This window comes from Rhipicephalus sanguineus, chromosome 5 (assembly GCF_013339695.2).
Source record: "Rhipicephalus sanguineus isolate Rsan-2018 chromosome 5, BIME_Rsan_1.4, whole genome shotgun sequence".
NCBI classification, from domain to species: domain Eukaryota; kingdom Metazoa; phylum Arthropoda; class Arachnida; order Ixodida; family Ixodidae; genus Rhipicephalus; species Rhipicephalus sanguineus.
In genome coordinates, this window is record NC_051180.1 from 9,089,702 (window position 1) to 9,108,921 (window position 19,220).

Consider the following 19,220-nt stretch of genomic DNA (forward strand, 5'->3'; position numbering starts at 1 on the left):
CTAGACAGTTTCAGCTCATATTGGTCAGAAATTTGACGAATATTTGCGTGAAGTTTGCTTGGTTTCTTCGTTGAATGTTGACGGCGTTTGCTGAAGCTAGAACGCGCTGTATGAGCGCATATTCGGCAATGTAATACAATCCTGTGGTATATTCATATAAGTTACAAATAAGTAGTGTAAAGCAAGTTTCATCAAAGTCAACCCAGTAGTTTACTGACAAAAAGTGGGACATATATATCCCACTGACTCATGAGAGCGTTTTCAAAAAAGTGGGAAAACACTGTCCCACTGTCTTACGAAGGCGCCATCTCGAGATTGCATAAACGGGTATTTGGGTTGAAATGGCCCAAGCAAGTGGCACAGAGTATCGCTTTACAAGGTGTGCTGAGTAAAGTTGTGGGGATCTCATTCCAGCAGTAGAACACCACCTGCACCTGTGCATCTTGTGAGCCGTCATGGCGCTGTGGTCTGTTCCTGTAAAGCTTACTTAATGCACCAACCATATTATTTCTCAATTTCACGGTCCTAACTTAGGCTGTCGAAATTGTCGAGTACCGCTGTTGTCCCTGAATATGCGCGTACTGTTCAAGAGGGATACGATATCAAGAAAAATATTTCTACGCACCATTATCCGCAATTACGCTGAGGGATGAGCGTGGCAATATCGCAGGGGATTGTTGCGATGCATTTATCGGCCAAGTTGTTCCTAAATTTTACAAAAACACATGATGACTGGAAGGTAAAATCACTTCTCTGAAAAACCAGAAAAAGAGGAATTTATCTGGTATTTTGATTGGTAGGTTCTTTCTATCTAAGAAAGAAGAAAATGCAGAAGCTATTAGAGAAATTGATCGAAATTCAACGTCACTGTAACACTACTTTCGCCCTTCGAAATTGTGGCGAAATATTTTTCCTCGATAATACCAAGACTTAGGTAAGATGTGAGTGGCTGATCGTTGCGCTAATTGCAACGAGTGATGTGGGAGAAAATTTTTCTCGCAGACGAATAAGTGGGACATCTGTATCCCGCGCTGTCGCACAAAGGGTTAACACTAGTGACTGGCGGCCGGAGCGGCGACATCGCGGCACACTGCGCTGTTCTCGAGCGCGCCGATTGTGAGAGCGCCAAGAGCATTCCATTTTCTAAGGCAGGGGTGGTCGCCAGTAAGCGACCCATCTGGTATCTTGCACGTCGCTTAACAGAAGAGTCATGCCCTATGCCGCAGCTGCGCACATTTACCCGCTTTACCCTTTTTTTTTCTTCTTGCGAGTGTGTTTTCTTGCGCTGGATTTGTGAAAGCGGAGTTATCTCAGTTTTCCCGGGAACGAACAATAACTTTCGGAACGTGCGCTTTAAAACAGATCGCTTTTTGGCGGCCATCCCTGTTCTGGAAAATGGAACATGCCTGATACTCTCGCCATCGACACGCTCAGGAACCGCAGCTCCGCGTGTACCGGTTTTGCCGCTGCGGCCGGCAGTCACTTGTGCTGACTTTTTTGAGCTGAACTGTACACCACAGGAAAAAGACTAAAGCAATAGTTTTCAAAAAGCGGGACGAAACGCCATCAGGCGATGGGAAAAAATGAAGGATGAGTGAACTTACTGTTGGAAGGCATAGAGAATATAGCATTGCGATGCTATGTACGCATCTTTAGCTAATAATAACGAAAGAAGACAGTTGTTGTTGTTTCGGTCAGCGTATGTGAAAGTCCTTGACATAGGATGATCACCGGTGTGGCAGCGCAGTGCCCTGAACCGAGGCACAAGGCCAACTTGTCCGAGTGCAATCGTGGCACACAGGTGTGCCTGTCGGGCCGTTGCGAAGGCTCCATCTGCCAAAAGTATGGCTACGATGACTGCCAACGCAGTAGCACTGGGTCGTCGCTCAGTCCCACGGACATGTGCCTCGTGGATTGCCAGCGCGCCGGTCAGTGGCCGTTTCTTCTAGCTGAAACGCCAGCCTTTGATTGTTAAGCGCTCTGAGCCCAGCTTCATTCTCAGTCAGTTGAACCGCAGTGTTGAACCAGTTGCTCGAACCGGAGTGTCCACAGCAACAACACCGGGTGTCGTTTCCCATGAAAATATGTTATGGGTTAAAATAACAGAGCGCTGAGGTAGTTGGTAAGTATTCACGTTAAAGGGACAGGGCGTGCAAACACGGACACAAGAAGGAAGTCAAGACACCATAAACACGTTTGTGGTGCCTTGACTTCTCTCTTGTGTCCGTGTTTGCACGCCCTGTCGCTTTAATATGGTATGGGATTTTTCCCACAAAGAATGTACAAACTAAACTGTCTAAGGCAATAAGTATATTGAGAAAAGTTCGAAACTCTTTACATGTCCCTCAAAAGCTAATACTATATATAACACACTTTTGATATCTCATTTGCAGTATTGTCACTTGGTTTGGGGCAGAGTTGTGCGTAACGCGTTACAAGTAATCGATTACTTTAATCAATTACATTTTGTTGTCCTTTTGCGATATGATCAATTACTTTTTTCGAAACTGTAATGTCCTGGGTAATTTAATTACATTTTCTTGTAATCGATTATCAATAATTAATTGCTCATCCAGAAATATATGCGAGCGCTCCGCAGGGGCCCCCCGTCCTATCCGACGGGGACAGAGCCTGTTTCTTCACCTTTTCCTTGGCCTTACCATGAGAGCCGCTGTTGCTGGCCTTACCTAAGCGCCGGCAACAGCAAAGCGCAACGCTTCATAGAGGAAACGGACACTAGGATCGAAGCACTGCGCAACTACGAGGTGGTGCGCAAGGCGTTCCTACGTTAGAGCGCCACCCTTCCCTCCAGCGCATGCATTGAGAGAGTGTTGAGTGTTGCAGCTGATCTGTTAACGAGGAAACTTGGAAGGATCAGCGACGACAACTTTGAAAAACAACTCTTGTTGAAAGTTAACAACGTGTAACGTTCTATCACAGAAGCCACAGTAAGCCTTGCAGCCTTCTATCTACCATGCAAGCCATAGTAGTTCGTTGTATAGCTTGAGTAAACTTGTGCTACTGTGTTACGGCAATCCAAAAAAAAAAAAAAAAAAGAAAACGGCAGGAAGTGGAAGATGGAAGCTTGCGATGAAAAAATCCGTAAACAGGCATATACACACGATAGCTAAGGAAATCAGTTCCAGCCTTGAAGAAGACAAGTCCACATGTCGAAACATCGGCTCGAGCACCCACCCCCTGTTTACGGATTTTTCATGTGTTACGGCAAATAATATTTGAAGGAAAGTAACGCAAAAGCAATCGATTACACTTCCTTAATTGCTCAGTTACTTTTCTGGGGCTGTAATTGACTACTGTGATCAATTAACTTTTAAAGGAAGTAATTCTAATTGTAATCGGTTACTTATTTTCTCTCATATGTACAACTCTGGTTTGGGGTATGGCACTAGGGTAGGTTAGTTTATACTACAGAAAAATGAAGACCAATACAACGCTCACACTTCCGATCTATTCCGCAGGTTCAAGATAGCGATACTTTCTGCCCCGTATAAGCATCAGTTGTTATCATCCCTGCAATCAAAAATCGATAAACGTGAAACAACACTACGGGCTATTTAAAACTTGCCGCTCGATATTTCATCTTGTTCCACTTGTCATCATGAACACAGGCATGTTCCACGATCAAGTACCAACTACGCTCTTCACCTTGTTAAAAATAGCCTGCCAAGGACATTAAACAAATATGAGCTTACCGAAGAGCAGTTGCGTGTTCTAACGAAGCAAAAATTATTTGCCTGTCTCACTAAAAAGTGTTGCTCTGTGTTACTCTACGCATTTTATGTATTTTGAAGTGCTATTGCTGATGTATATTTCCTTTACATTTTTATATTTTTATGCCCTTGTCTTTGTATATCGCAATTGTTTTACTTACATGTACACCTGCTCCTGAGTCCTAACGGGCTGAAGTATGAATGAATGAATGAATAAATAAATAAATAAATAAATAAATAAATAACTAAATAAATAAATAAATAAATAAATAAATAAATAAATAAATAAATAAATAAAATTAATGTCCTATGCTCCCTAACTGTCGTGTTTGCTGCCACGTGTGGGGAGACGGGGCCAATTAGGCTGCTGTTGACCCGTCTTCTTCACCGCACCATGTACATGACCTGCACTTGTCGTTGTACTCAAACTTAGAAGTTGGCTGTCTCAGAAGGGCGCTTACAAACACTAAATGTTATCCACCGCACGCCGCAGCGATGTGCAACGTACCTTTCTCTTGAGTAAGGTCCACACGGATCTGTCGCATTTACGCCGAGTGGACGGTATCGCCATTGTTCAAACGCATGAGGTTGAACATCATTGTAACGGCATTGTAGGCGAGATTTCTCGTCTTCGGCGGCGCAGGCACTGAGGGGCACTGCGTGGACACCTGCAACGAGCCCGCGCTCGCGTCCCTTTGCGGACGGAAACGCGAGCGCGGAGCTGCGTGCAACCAGAACCGCGGATACTGCGACGTGTTTCACCGCTGTCGCACCGTCGACGAAGGAGGACCGCTAGCGCGCCTCGAACAGCTGCTCGTGCCCAACAGGCTGCGTGAGTGGTTCAAGGTGAGTGCATGACTGGATGTCATTATTCCTGCGCCGAAGCCACGATATGATTATGAGGCGCGCCGTAGTGGCGGACTTCCGATTAATCTCGGCCACCTGGGGTTCTTTAACGCCTAAATCTAAATACATGGGCCTCTGTCGTTTTGCCTTCATCGCCTAGCTTAGCAAAACGGAAGAGATATAATCATTTCGCTTAGAGTATGCGACTAAACTATGTTCTTTATTCACTCGTGCAGCGTTACACGTGGCTGGTCGCGTTTCTTGGCGTGCTCTTCCTGAGCGGTGTGCTCCTGTTTATTCGTTGCTGCGCCGTGCTAACGCCCACAAATAACCCGGGCCTCCCGAAGGCTAGAACCTTAAGGGAGAGTGTGCAACGGCCGATGGAGATTTTCACGGTACGTCACAAGATCTCCTTGCGTTTTTTAGGCTTTTTAAACTAGTTATATGGTTTAAGTGTACCTTGCGCACTTAGCGTTCAGAAGGCATATCTTCCTAAGGTCGGAACAATTGCCGTGAGTTCCCGAAGATGGCGTCGGAGAGCAACAGGAGCGTGTATCGCGCTAGTAAATACTTGCGGGGAGCATACGAGTAGAGACGAAAAATACAGAACTCTAAAATTTATATCCCTGACAAGAAAGAATGTGACAGTGTGCTCTGTTGGGCATGCCTTACAATAAAGTTCAGTACTGCATTTTTCAGTGTACATTTCTTGCGTGCATGTTTAATTCGTCGAAACAAATAGTCCGTTGAAAAGTGTCAGGACATGACTAAAAATAGTACGAAGGTCAAGGAACTAAGATGTAAACAAAGAACGGTGCGGTAAAACAAACTGAGGTCACTATAATATGTAGCTATACACAATATAAACAACTAGTGTGCATCACGTAAGCATATTTCGAATTTGTTGTTGATATTTAAGGCGAAAGCCTTCAATGCCTCGCTTCGCGGCCCCTTTAGCTAAACACGGAAGGCGAATTAAGTGGTACAAAAATCTTCGTACACTACGTCACTGATGATGTCATATCGACACGTCATCGTGTGACGCCGTAAGGATGTCACAAATCGCAGAAGTTTGTGACGCCATGATCGTCACGTGATGACGTCATTGCCTGGCATCGTCTCTTGGTCAAAGGTGGTATGGCAAAACCACGTGAGGTGCACAAAGCTTCAGAGGGTGGTGAGGGGGACAACGCGATGGACTTAGAGCGTCAAATTTGATGCGTGTTTCTCAAACTGCGCCTCGCTATGTCTTGAAGGTCCCCCAATTGTATAACTTAATGCATTACCAGCAGGCTTTCGCATTCAAGAGTTACATAATCTAACACGACGATCAACTTTCTTTTCTCCCTCTTTTTTTTCCATCCCGGTTGCTAGGAAATTGCGTCGACAAAAAGCCTTAATGGCAGTTGTCGGCACGACATTGACACTATAACATTTGCCTTTGTGCCTGAGCCCTTTCCTTAGTCGCCACTTTGTATTGTAAGATTTTAGTGAGTGAGCAGTTATGACCAATAAGTCACTATTGCCTTTTAAACGTTATATTTTTTTGTGCGCGTTTCAGGCTGCTCCGACATAACCGAGCATCGCAGCGTGTGTCTGCTCAGCGAATTTGTCCGTATTATGTTGAACCCACGACGCACGAGGACGACTTTTTACCGAACAGATATCGACTACAGCCTTTGAGAAGACATTGCTTAAACGTGCAGTGTCACTAAGATTGCTGCGATTACGACAACGAAAAATATTGTTCGATATGCCACACATATGACGTAAATACTATAACAAACTGCTATGAACGCGGATGTGTTATCTTTGTGTGCTGAGCGTACACTTGCCTTTGTCTGTGGCCAGGGTTGCCGTTGGTGGCTACATTACGCCAAATTGGCTACTTTACTAGCCGCTCTGGCGATGAAAATTTCAATTTGACTCCATGTCATGACTGCAGGTTCCGACATATCAGCTTAGTGTTGTCGGTTGAGAGAATCTTCATCAATGTTATTTTATTGCGTCGCCACCAAAAATCTGATCGGTGAGCTCGTAATCACGGAAAATATCCGACTGTCACGGCGACTGCTTTTTCTGAAAAGGAGCGCTACGCCATATGTTTGGAGGGGCTAAAGCAGGAGAATGCGTTTAATAAAAGCGTGGTATAGCATACAAAAACAGCACTTGCTTATATGCTAACTCGTATGCAACACTTTATTATAATGAAAACTATGCGTTGGCGTCGGCTACAATGCACGATCTATTTGAAGGGACATGGTCCAGTTTTTGAGCGCGCCGGAGCAGGAACACATTTTCGTATAGACGAATGATGTCAGCTTTCTCCTCGTGATTGAGTCCCGGCGACGGCTGCAGCCCACCGTCGACCGAGAGGCACGTTGCGGCGGTGGTCGCCTTGCGCTTGGTTCTTGCGAGGGACGTCCGCTCCACCCGCCACTAGCTCGGCAAGGTCCATGTCGAAGAAGGCCGTCACTCTCAGCGCACGTGCCTGCTGAGAAAACAATGATGAGCTAAGCATGAGAACATTTCGACATATCGAACCTTCTCACCACAGTGTGCTAAAGTAAATTTTGGACCCTCTTGGGATTCTTCCAGTTCCTGCAGTGGAGCATTTATATGTATATTCTAGCCACAAACATGTATAATGGTGCGCGTCAATGCTGACAATGTTTGCACGAGTTTCGGAATGGACATACACCGAAATTCACTGGCCCCAACGACTCGTAACTACGGTGCCAGCTGTCATGTTACAGCAACTTCGACAGGGATTTGGCGCTAAAATTTGTGTCGTCCCAGTGTATCCGTAAATTTTTCTGACATTGAGACTATGTGCACATCTAGCAATAAATGCTGAAAATGTCGAAGCGAATGAAACGGCCTTTCCTTTTATTTCAAAAGTTTTACTTGCGAAAAGATTGAGGCGCGCCGTATTAACTTTGACCCCCTGCCGTTCTTTGACGTATACGTCCAAAGTGCGCCACGCGACCGCTTGTGCATTTGGTCACCAGCGAAACGCGGCTGCCAGGATTTGATCCGACAACTTCGTGCTCAGCAACGCAGCGCCATAGTCAATAACTAGGGGTGCGCGAATATTCAAAATTTCGTATACGAATAGAATATTTTTCTTATTCGAAAGCATGTTCGATTCGAAAAATGCATATTCCGGTTTTCCCGGATTACGGTCACATTCGGATATGTCATTCAGCAAATATCATACGGAGGGGAATATTCGGACAAATTCGAATATTATAACAAGTAACGACTTCTCAATCCAATGAATTCTTATTTCTAGGCGAAAGCCTCATATCTCTATTTAAAGGTCGCGTTGTAAGGGACATCAAGTATCACATGAGCGCGCGAGTTGCGCGATAACTTCGTCTCTGCAGCGTTCGCATGTGTAAAAAAAAAAACGTTAATATCACATGACCGCACTAGCTGCGCTTTCACTTCGTCACTGCGACATTCGCGTGCAAAAAAAAAAAAAAAAAGTCAGAATCCCTTCCCCTATCGGGAAAATGGCGCAAACGAAGCTCTGCATGCGCGTGCCTGACCTACTACTTTCTTTCTTTGCGTAGGCACGATGCCAACTCGGCCTACGCAGTTGGAATCGTGCCTAGGAATCACGTTCCGGCGCCGGCGCTAGAACGTGAGGTCATGCGTTTATATTCCGGCAAAAATGAAATGTGGCGAGGTGAAATGACAAGTGGCTTTCGATAAATGATCACATTGCCGTATCAGCAAGGGCTGATCGCCGACAAGCCCACGATTGACAGACCATCGATTATTGGAAAATGGCGCATACAAATACGCATGTGGCCTGTGCATCTTCGAGGGACACATTTTATGTATACGCCCGCCGGCGCCGGGGTTTTCGCGTACGGCAACGCCGCCACCGAGACCTGTAACTGATAAAAATTCGGCGGATTCCACGCCTTGTGGGAATCGGTTTCATGCGAAGCTGTCAGCGAGGTTCTAATACTGCATTTTTTGGCTTTGAGCCGAGCGTTACGAGGTGGGTCGACAGGTTTTTGTAAGTGTAGTAGTGTGGTGCACATCGTGGGCTCACCAGGCACGTCGACAACACTGGCGTTTAAAGGGTAACTTATGGTGTGACGTAACGTCAGCACTCACGTTAGAGCATATACGTCAGTATTATCGCAACGAAGTGCACTTAACGGTGCGATTTATAAATATCATACGTAACTTCGTTAGCGTATTCCCCCGCGGTCGAGCAACGCTTGAACGCTTGCTGAATCATAGGAATACAGATGTAATATTTATTAGACTGCTATAAAAGCGTAGCCAACACTGGAACCACAGACGTTAACCTAACATGACGCCTGTATCGTAGGAGTGCATATGCGGTGCTTATTGCGTTGTAGTAAAATTAGATAGCCAGCACCACACAGTGTTTTTCCAAAGCAGTTTCTAGACCTGGCGTGGTTTTATGGTGGAATACCTGTCTGCCACGCGGAACGCTTGGGTTCGTTTCTGCTGGAATCCTAATTTTTATTCTTTGCATTCGTCGGGTCAACGCTGACGGTGTCGGTTTTTCTTAACACTCTCGCATTTCAATTAATGTCTGTTCTCGCTGTTCCTGGGTAGATATAAGCTGTCAATCACCTCTGGCGCATACCCGTACAGCATAGAGTTCCATACTATAATACCTAGAGGGGAATCTGGCGCTAGTGTCTATGCGGGCTCCTTGAGCGGCGCTTCAACAACCATGGGAATGATGGGAAACACAGGCTTCGGATCTGCTTCGGATGGATTAGATTCTTGAGATTCGCGACGCTTGTTTGCCGAGTGTAAAACAAAGTGATATAAAATTATTTCCAATTAAAACTTGCTTCATTCTTTTGTACGTAAAACTTATTACAAAAAGTTTGCGTGACCGTGAGATGGACGTGAGACCTGGACAAGTTCAACCACCAGGGTGTGCATTGCTCTGCAATTGTGTTCCAGATCCGGCATCACGATATAATGAATTTTTGTTTTACAACACTTAAATTTTCCTCGAAATTACGCATTACCTATTTATGGAAATAACAGTACTGTATTGAGTGAGGAACACTTAACGTATCATCTGCTGCGATGCAAGGTGCGTCTGTCCAAGTGGTCTGCCCCCAAAGCATGTCTCGTTTTGTTGTGAAGTCAAGTCAGAGGAGCGTGAAGGCGCACCTACTTAGCTTTGCCTTCGTTTTGAAGCCGATTTGAACGAGTTTTTGCAAGACGCGCTTATCAAACAAACGTGAACTCTATGCAATTTCCTGCATGGGACGCTACATCTATGCGCAGCGGTGAGTGCACGATGCTTTGCTAAGACTGTCAAATACAACCTGTAAAGCTGGAACATTGCAGCAAACGAAGAGATCTAGCGGTCTTCAGCCTCTTTGAACAGAGGCACTGCTTGAATGCTTTGCAACGCACCCCACTACCCACGCCTCACGAAGCATGAAACTGAAACTGTAGCAAAAGATCCGTAGACAGTTCGCTATAGCTAACGCATAATCCGAAGCCTGTACTTCCAATCATTCCCATCAGGGGCGTAGCCAAGGGGGGGGGGGTTCAAACCCCCTCCGAAATTTCTGTTTTGTTTGCGCATATATACACTTCAACATACAAAGGCACGCACGAACATACATAAAGTATGGTTGAACCACTCCCGGAATAAATTTCTGGCTACGCCCCTGATTCCCATGGTGGTTGAACGATCGCAGCGCCAGGTTCTTCTCTAGGTTATTGTATGAAACTCTATGCCGTACACCTTGGCCCGTGGTAAACGGGTATGTGCCACACGTGTCTGGAGCAAAGGGTTTGACGACGTATGCGACAAGATTTTCACGTTATGTCATCACCGGACAGTAGTGGTGCAGAACTATCGGTAAATTGACTATCGATAGCATCAATAGTTTTTTTGAAACTATCGATAGTGTAAACGCACTGTCGATAGCGCTACTATCATAGTGCAATCAGTAGTACTGCCACGCGTGTTTATTGCTTTGTTTTGATGTATTCGGATTACAAACGCAAATACTCAAACACAGAGACACAAGCACAAAGACTGTTAGCAATGTTTGAAGCAGACCACACCGTAATGTTTGAGAAGCTTCACGATTGTTTTCAGATCATTCTGTTAAGATTACGCGCCGGACGTGAATAGTCAAATTTATTCGAGAGCTTACGCGGGAACCAGCGACAACGCTGGAACGGTTTGATGACTGATGTAAAAAAGACGACGCGTTCCACCGATGATCAGATTACTCGATGGCCGACAACTGTTCTGGCCGCTATCGGTGCGCAGCGTGTATCGCTTGTATTTTGAGTTTTGATTTTCTGGACACAAGTTCACCCGCATAAAGAGCTCCGTATTTCCCAATCTTGCTGCAGCATTCTTTGCCGTCACAGCCACGTGAAATACTATCGATACTGGTGTGAATAATAATGCTGTTGCTGGTCGGCCTTATTGCCAAAATATTTGCGACAGCCTACTATCAGCATCGCTTAATTTATGAGCAAGTTTTGGCGAAAGAAATAAATTATGTCCGCAGTGAAAATGGCGTAATATGTCCATCAATAAATTCACATCCAAAAGCAACCAGTTAATCCTTACCATTAACAAACCTTGAGCTTGATATATCTTTTTTTAATTTTGAAATCATAAAATGCAATGTAAATTTGAAGCCGCGCAGTTCCACAAAAGGTAACGCCTTACTTTCCGTTCCAGCTGAACAGTTCGACTTTATGACCATGTGCCAGCAAAGCACTCAGGTGAAAAACACGAGCATGTCAACTTTCTTGCCCTTTAGCCTGCTCCTCGGGGAACCAAGTTTATTCTGCAATGAGTTCGTGCTGTTGATTTTATACTATCGATAGTAGCATCGAATATTTTACTATCGATAGCGCCATCGATAGTATTTTTTACCATCGATAGTTCGATAGTGACTCGGCTATCGATAGTATCGATAGTACAATCGATAGTTCTGCATCACTACCAGACAGTCATATTCGTCAAGTCCCCTTACCCTCCCATGCAAATTTTCGTCTACACCAAGTTAAGGGGGCTATCATGAGAGCACCCAGAGGTAGGCGGCTAGATAGATAGGTACGTAGATAGAAACGCTCGAAGTGCTTTGCGTTCGCTAAGAAATGTTTCGCATTTAATAGGCTCCACTTAAATTTTTTCTAAATGGCGGTGTTCGCGTAACACGAAGTGCCCGGCAAAACAGCCGCACCAGATGGCTCTCGCCTTCTAGACGTCTTAGGCGAATGCGCAAGGGACTTTGTGTGTCTTCTTAAAGTGAAAGGTCATTGATACGTTTCCGTTAGCTCACGTTGTACTTCGCGGTTTCTGAACACTACCGTTGAGTGCGTAGTTATGCTGCGTTCGCGGCAATTGGCGATGTTTTAGTGCAATGACTGAGAAGCAGACATGACACGCGCATCATATTCTTTCTTCGTTTTAACCTTATGCCTCGCACGCCCACGTGACAGAAGCGGTTTCTTTTTTACCAAGTTTTATTCGGCAGCTCAGCACATGTACTTTCACGTTATTTGAAGAAATACAATAAAGTAGCCGTCAAGAACGTTACACGAACGATATTTAAATGCTCGAAAAAAGAAAAAGGTCATGTGGGAAGGTAGCGATGCACCCTGCCACCTCAATTCCAAGGAAGAGGGTCTTTTTCACTTTCAGATGAGTTTCAGTACGACGGATAAAGCGCCTGGCCTTTGTCCTCTTTTTGTGCTGTGCCTTCGTCCATAGTGTTGTTACAGCACGTAAAGAGTGCTCACCTTGTGAAGATGCCAGTCAGTTACATAAAAAAAAAAGAGTGCTCACCTTGTGAAGATGCCAGTCAGTTACATTTTCTTGCATTATAATTTGTTGTTAGTGCATTACCAAAGTATCTTCAATGTGCTACGCCTTAATATGAGTTGCAGTTCCATTAACTTATTTGAAAAGGGTAATGAAAGCTATTGTTACTTCTATTTTTGCAGCTTTTTAAAGATGCACACACATTCGATATTCGATTCAATATTTGATTCGATTCGATATTCGATTCGATATTCGAAGATAGTTTTTTTGCCTCCTTCGTAGTCGGTACTTTTCGAAAATTTCAATATTCGTACACCCATAACATAAGCCAAAACGGCGCTAATAGTGCTGGTTAACTGTAAGTTGAGAATATGTGCACATTTATGAATGTTACTCTGTAGTGCAAATGCCTTTTTGCTGCAGAAAGACAAAACAGGACATAACGTTCGCGAAAGTCTGTTCATATTGCCCACCTGATGGGTCACCATGGGTATTTGTTTCACACTTTGTCTGCACTACGAATCCATAGTGCTTGTCCATTTGACCTTTGTCTCTCATTACTTTTTTTTTGACACCATTAATTAAATGGAATTGCGTCTTTCAGTCCCATATAAAAGGGCAACGTGTCAGCAGAACACCTCTGTCCACTAACCTTGACATAATTCATCGAGAATATAGCATAGCTCAATGTCATGTATGGCTGACCAGGATGAGTCCAATGGCGAACAACACCACGGTGGCCAGTGCTCCAGCCAGGAAGAACGCGATCAGCATCTCCGTGTACTGAAACAACTCTGCATGCAAAAAGCGTCCATAAGTGAGAAAATGGAAAATACTTGCTGGTTATTTCTACAGGAATCTATCGGGGTGTGCGAATATTTTAGAATTGCGAACACTGAATTGAATAATGTCCTGTCCGACTTGGTCTTTGAATCGAATGGCACCCTCTTCGAAAATACGATAATATTCAAGTAATTTGCGAATATTCAAAGGTGGCGACATCGATGAACCTGGAAGCTACCGACCTGTGCTTAGCATCTTAAATGCTGTATTTGAGAAAGTCTCAGCTGAAGCACTACCTAAACGAAAACAAGCTCCTAACAGAGTCCCAAAATGGATTCACAGCCAATCGATCACCGTCATCAGCAGTGCTAGAACTCATCCACAATTACATCAAAGGTCGGCAAACTCACTCATAAGTTGGCTCACTCAGACTCAGATCGGGCCGTGAGTATAAGTCTGAGTGAGTCCGGGTGAGTAATATTTTGGCGAGCTTGTGTCCGAGCGCAAACTCTGTTTCTATCGTTCAATCTACACCACTTAAGCATTACTATCTGCCTTATGTCGGCTCACGTTTATACTCCCGTCGACTCACAGATACTTTCAAGAACTAGAGTTCATACGCCAGATCAATATTTATTGATCAGAGGCGTGAATTACAGAGGGGGGGGGGGAGGTGCCAAGACCTGCCCCCGGAAACTCTTTCACAGGAAGTTCTTGATAAAAATATTTCATGTGGGTCATCCCTTTCAATAAAAATATCCTTACTGGATTGCAACCACTGATAACCCATATTTGAAGGTACGTGACCAAAAAGCGCCAAGTAGAGCACCAATTATGCGAGATATTGGTATGAAAGAGCATTGACACCATGGTCGAGAAAGCCAATTGTACGCTGACGGACTCATGAGTCGACTCACTCATACTCAGATAGAGCCGTGAGTCTGAGTTTGAGTGAGTCCGAGTGAGTAATAATAAAGGACCTATTATAATAATAATAGGTCCCTTATTTTTCATCAAGAAGATGAGGGAGGCTGGGAGAAAAGGCTGAGAAGCGGCTTGACTAGCTCCTAGCTGGCCCCCTCTCCGACCCCCTCGCCCACACAAGAAGTACACTTTGGCGAGTTTACAGCAGAGCACATCAACAACCTTATTAACAGGGTAAATGAACGAGAAGTGAGAAAAAAAATGAAAAGATGGAGAAACAGCATTATCAGCAACAACGCAACACATTTTCATTGGAAATAAAATTACCACGTGACAATAAGACCACGTGACAATAAGAACACCCTGGCACAACTTATAATGCAAAATTAAGCACCGAACTTCGGAGAATTGGATATTTCCGAGAAATAAACACCGATAAACGCCGAGTTTCCTCCAAAAAAATTCCTAAAAATTTCCTCCGAAAAAGACCCTCTGAATTTCAAGAAAAATTATCTCCGAAAACACGGAGCCCTAACTATAGCCCTACACTAGCCTTTGGCTACTCGACCAACAGTTGTTTGCACAAATTGTCGTATCAATGAGAAATAAATTAATTGAATTGAAAGTGACAGCTGCAGCCAAATAAACAAAAAAATGACGAGAAAGTACGATGAATTGTATACCCGCGGGCACAATACAGGCACCATTACCTTATGACATTTCATTGCCTCTGCGACTATTGAACACGGTACCAAAATTTTGCGGTAGAGCGGTAGCACCCCGGAATCTATTGCGTATAACAAAAAGTTCCGATGGGTCCTGGTTGGGGGTCTCTTTAAGGCTAATTGTCAGAAGGTGTCAGGTGCCATAACACGCACACACAAGAGCAAACTTTGCATAAAACTTTGTCAAGTCTTTCTGAGCCAGAATGTAATTCGAGGCATTAATTCAGACCTTGTTCCTAAAGTGAAAGTGTTAGTATGAATGTGATTCGAAATATTGCGTTATTATTATGCTTAAGCGTTGAATTGCTGTCTTGTGAAATTAGAAGTAACAGAACGAAAAGTTCGAGGTAAAAATTCAGCACGGAGACAAAGCTTAAGCGCGCGATCAATTGTACTTTTTGGTGCACGTTCATAGAGTGCTCATTTAGTGTGTGTTCATTTTGTTCTTCCATAAACAAAATGGAAGAACAATTAACAGAAAATGCTTACCAAAGCTGAGCCGACCTTTCCGTGAGACGATACATGACGCGCTGTAGAACACACTCGGGTAGTTAGGGTCGCCTTTGTATGACCGAACCTTGCATTTGTACCTGCGAGATGCAGCCTGTTATTAGTCGTTTAGTGTCAGATGAGTAGAAGAATGCTATATGCACTTCAATCATTGTCTCGGTAGGCGGACACTCTTCTGTAGGCTTGATGAGTACAGCTCCGAAACAGCTGTTTGGAGTAGTGCAGCGGGACTCATCGAAGCTCAGTTGTGTCATTCGCCACGGGCCTCTACGACTCGATAATATGCCTCCAGGCACTAAGCGTTGCTTAACAGGCAAGTCATACATATATAGTCTCGCATTCTCGACAATGAAACAGAACACTGCTTCTCTTTTTGAAGGTGAAGTTTATCCTCCATTCTCTTTCATGTGTGATTGACACCAGTACACACAGCGTCATTCGAGCCAAGGTGGTGGTGAGGAAGGAATGAACATTCACTTGTACCATTACCCAGCGCATTTGTAGGTAACCAGCCGTTCAAGACATTCCAATAATACGACAATAGCAACCTGTATATCTCAGAAGATATGTTGAAGAACGTTGCCGGGTATCATCGACTTGCGGTGTTCAGCTACTGTTTTCAGCTATGGTGTTCAGCTATGATTCAGCTATTGATAACAATCGTCTGAAATGCTTTTGCAGTCACTGGAGGTATCACGACGCCGTGAGATACGCCAAACAGTTGCAACGCTTTTGTGCATAACTGCTAACCGTTATGCACAAAAGGTGTATTTCCTGAAGCAGAGAAAACAGCAATGTTAATTACAATATATAAGTCAGGAACCAAACAGATTACTCGAGATACAAACTCACATTTATAACCACTATATTAAATAGCTTGAACGTGTTATTCTAGAAAAAAGAACGTATATTTTTACTTTGTCAGAAGGGTTCAGCGGTGACCGTTCAACAGTAACGAAATAGGTCAAAATGGGACATTTTTTTATTTTATCTTCATATACCTTACAGGCCGTCAAGATGGAATCGGGTAAGGAGAGATGTACGGTTACACAATCGTAAGCAAGTGTTATTTAAAAGCAGAAAATTCAACCGTACAATAAGAGGAATATTCACACAACGTAATAACACACAATAATACTATAACAACACTCTATTTGAAGATATAGATGCAGCAGAATATTGCTAAAATATCGCATGACGATGATGACAATGATAACATCACATTGTTGACGTAAAAGTGTGACAATAGCCACCCCAACTGGCACAAAGAAGTATCGCAAACATGAAGAAGAATGAGAATGTTTGATAGGCAAGTAGAAAGATGTACGAAAAGCAAAAATTAAGAAGTATTGGATGGTTCAAGCGGGAAAATGTTCGATTAGGAGATTACGAAATTCACTGTGTTTTAATTGGGAGGCAATGTCGTCCAGGAGAGCGCTCCATTAATGGATAGCACGTCCCGAATCAGAAAAATTGATCGGGGTTGTATTGCCATAAGTTCTAGTTAAGCTGAATTGATTGGGCATTCTTGGTAACGTCGAGGATGCCTTCTTTTCAGGTTTGATAAGGATATACTACCTGTGTGAATGAATCTTTGAAATAATAATAGAAGGGCAGTGTCGCGGCGAGTAATTAACGGTTGCGACGAGAGGTTATTGGTAGTCTATGCTTTATCTTAGCATAAGGAATAGACTACCAAAAAACGTCAGGCTTACGCGGAACACACAGCACAGTCACAGCGTAAGCAGGAGGAGCAGGTTTTCTAGAGCTTGATGTAAACTCTCTTAGGGCGACTACTGCAAGTAAGTAGCGAGGTACCCACTAAGCGTCCGTAAGGCAATATGCCCACATGCGTATGAGACTGTGGCCGACGATGAATTGTGGCTGAGCACATTGTAAAGGGTGGGTAGCTTTAAACCAGCCCCTCGTTAGGCAATTCACATTGTGTGACGCCTAGTGTTAGTTTACTCTTCTGCCTCGTAATATTACATCTGTTAATATTGATTCCTCGCCTGACTTCGCACCTTTGTAGAGTCTTTTTGAAAAGAAGTTTTAAGCTCCTGAGTGGCTCTGTCGTAGAATTCTCGACTGCCACGCAGATGGCCTGGGCTCGTATCTCACTCGGTCCTGGGTATTCTTTTGTAGCGTTAGCTACATTTTCCTAGCCCGAGCCGATTTCGCGTGGAGGGTCATGAGCCGTGCTGCGCATGCGCGAGGATCAGTGATGTCACACAGCTGGGTCACCGGAGCTGGCATATCACGCGCTCTCCGACACCGCCGCGCGCGGCTCGCCGCTGCTGGTCTGCGCGTTCGGGAGGAGGGGCGTCGTAAGCGCGGTAGGCACGCTGGCGCAGGCGCGCGCGCAGACTCCGCCACCGCCGCGCGCGGCTCGCCGCATTCGAGAGGAGTGACGTCGTAGCCATAGACACGGTGGCGCCGGCGCGCGCGCAGCTATTCGCCTTCGCTATGCAGTCGCCGTCTGACACTGCGCTGGGGCCGCTTGATAGCGCCTCTGACTGGCGTTTGCAGGTGGGTAATGCCATGGAGAAGGAGAGCGCAAATGCTGCTCGAGGGCGGAGAAGAGCCGAGAAGCTTATCTCATCGGATCCCGAAGTAGTTGCCTGGCAATTAGCGGTTCAGCGTACTAAAAATGAACAGAGGAAGGCTAATAATTCTAGACAATCTGGAAAGCTAAGAATAATCAGGTGAACCTTTGCTAACGCTATGCGTATATCCTGGCATAGCCGAGCTAACCCACTGCAAATTTTTTTCTTATTGTGAACAATAGCTTTTACGGTCACCGGCGGCGGCTGACAACTACGCCACTAAAATCGGCTGTCGCTCTGGGCTGACAGCTTACGCTGTTAGCTCCGGTTTATATGCGTATCAGTATAATTCATGGTGAATGAACGACAATACAAAGACATCGAGTACGCGTTACACATTCTGGCATTAAACTGCACAGTACTCACGTGGCATCGTGTTTGAAATGTGGCACTTTCGTGCGGTATCCGTGTACTAAACAATATACTCACTAGAGATACTACAGAGGAAGACAGTCAGATTTATTTTATGATAATGCAGGCAGTAAGGTTCAACAACGCTGCCCTCACAAAGAGCAGAAATTTGGTCCCTGCGAAGTGCCGAGTGAACGTCGCTCGCTTAAAGTACAAACAATTAACCACTAGACAAAGTATTGCACGTCAAACGATGTCTTCAACAAGGTGTGGGTTCGAGCTAGTTGTTACTCCATGATCACTACTTCTTGCGCAAAATTTTTTCTAAGACGACGGACGAAACAGACACGGATTGCGCCCGTCCGTGTCTGTTTCGTCCGTCGTCTTAGAAAAAATTTTGCGCAAGAAGTAGTGATGTCTTCAAGTCTAAAACAAAAGCGGCTACACACAAGCACACTCTAATGCTGAGTCCTCTTTTTCACTTTAAACGTCACAGTATGTTTCCCCTCTTGCTACTCGAAAGTACAACAAGGAGGACCTTTGTGTTATTAACGTGAAAATTTTGGAGAATCTTTTGACAGCCTTTATTACGTAGACCACGAAGAGTGTGTAAGCTTATTACGTACGGTCAATGCTTGTGTCCTATAAATTTGTTTTATTGTTGTATAACTTCGAAGTTGTAGGCTTTTTTTTTTGTTTGACTCCTAATGGGGCCATTTCCTTGCTTATTATGACATATTCCCGCGCCCTAGCGGTGTTTCTGATACCAAAACAACTATTTGATATCTGAAACATTGTTTTATACGTGCGCATCCGTATAGGATTGTATAGATACGGGATTATATTTAGGGTTGGCAGTATGTGAAACAATAAGTCACATGCGCGCAAAGACCTCATGAGAAACGGCACTAGGTCCATGAGGACT

At 44.5% G+C, this 19,220-nt stretch overlaps 1 protein-coding gene across 1 annotated transcript; it reads left to right on the forward strand.

The window, feature by feature from the left end:
* The first annotated feature begins 1,716 nt into the window (after positions 1-1,716).
* On the forward strand, positions 1,717-6,153 carry LOC125758529 (disintegrin and metalloproteinase domain-containing protein 10-like). Its single transcript, XM_049415857.1, has 4 exons — positions 1,717-1,928; positions 4,375-4,577; positions 4,814-4,972; positions 6,139-6,153. Exons 1-4 carry the CDS (start codon positions 1,724-1,726, stop codon positions 6,151-6,153), a joined length of 582 nt encoding a protein of 193 aa, XP_049271814.1. The 5' UTR covers positions 1,717-1,723.
* Positions 6,154-19,220: the final 13,067 nt, after the last annotated feature.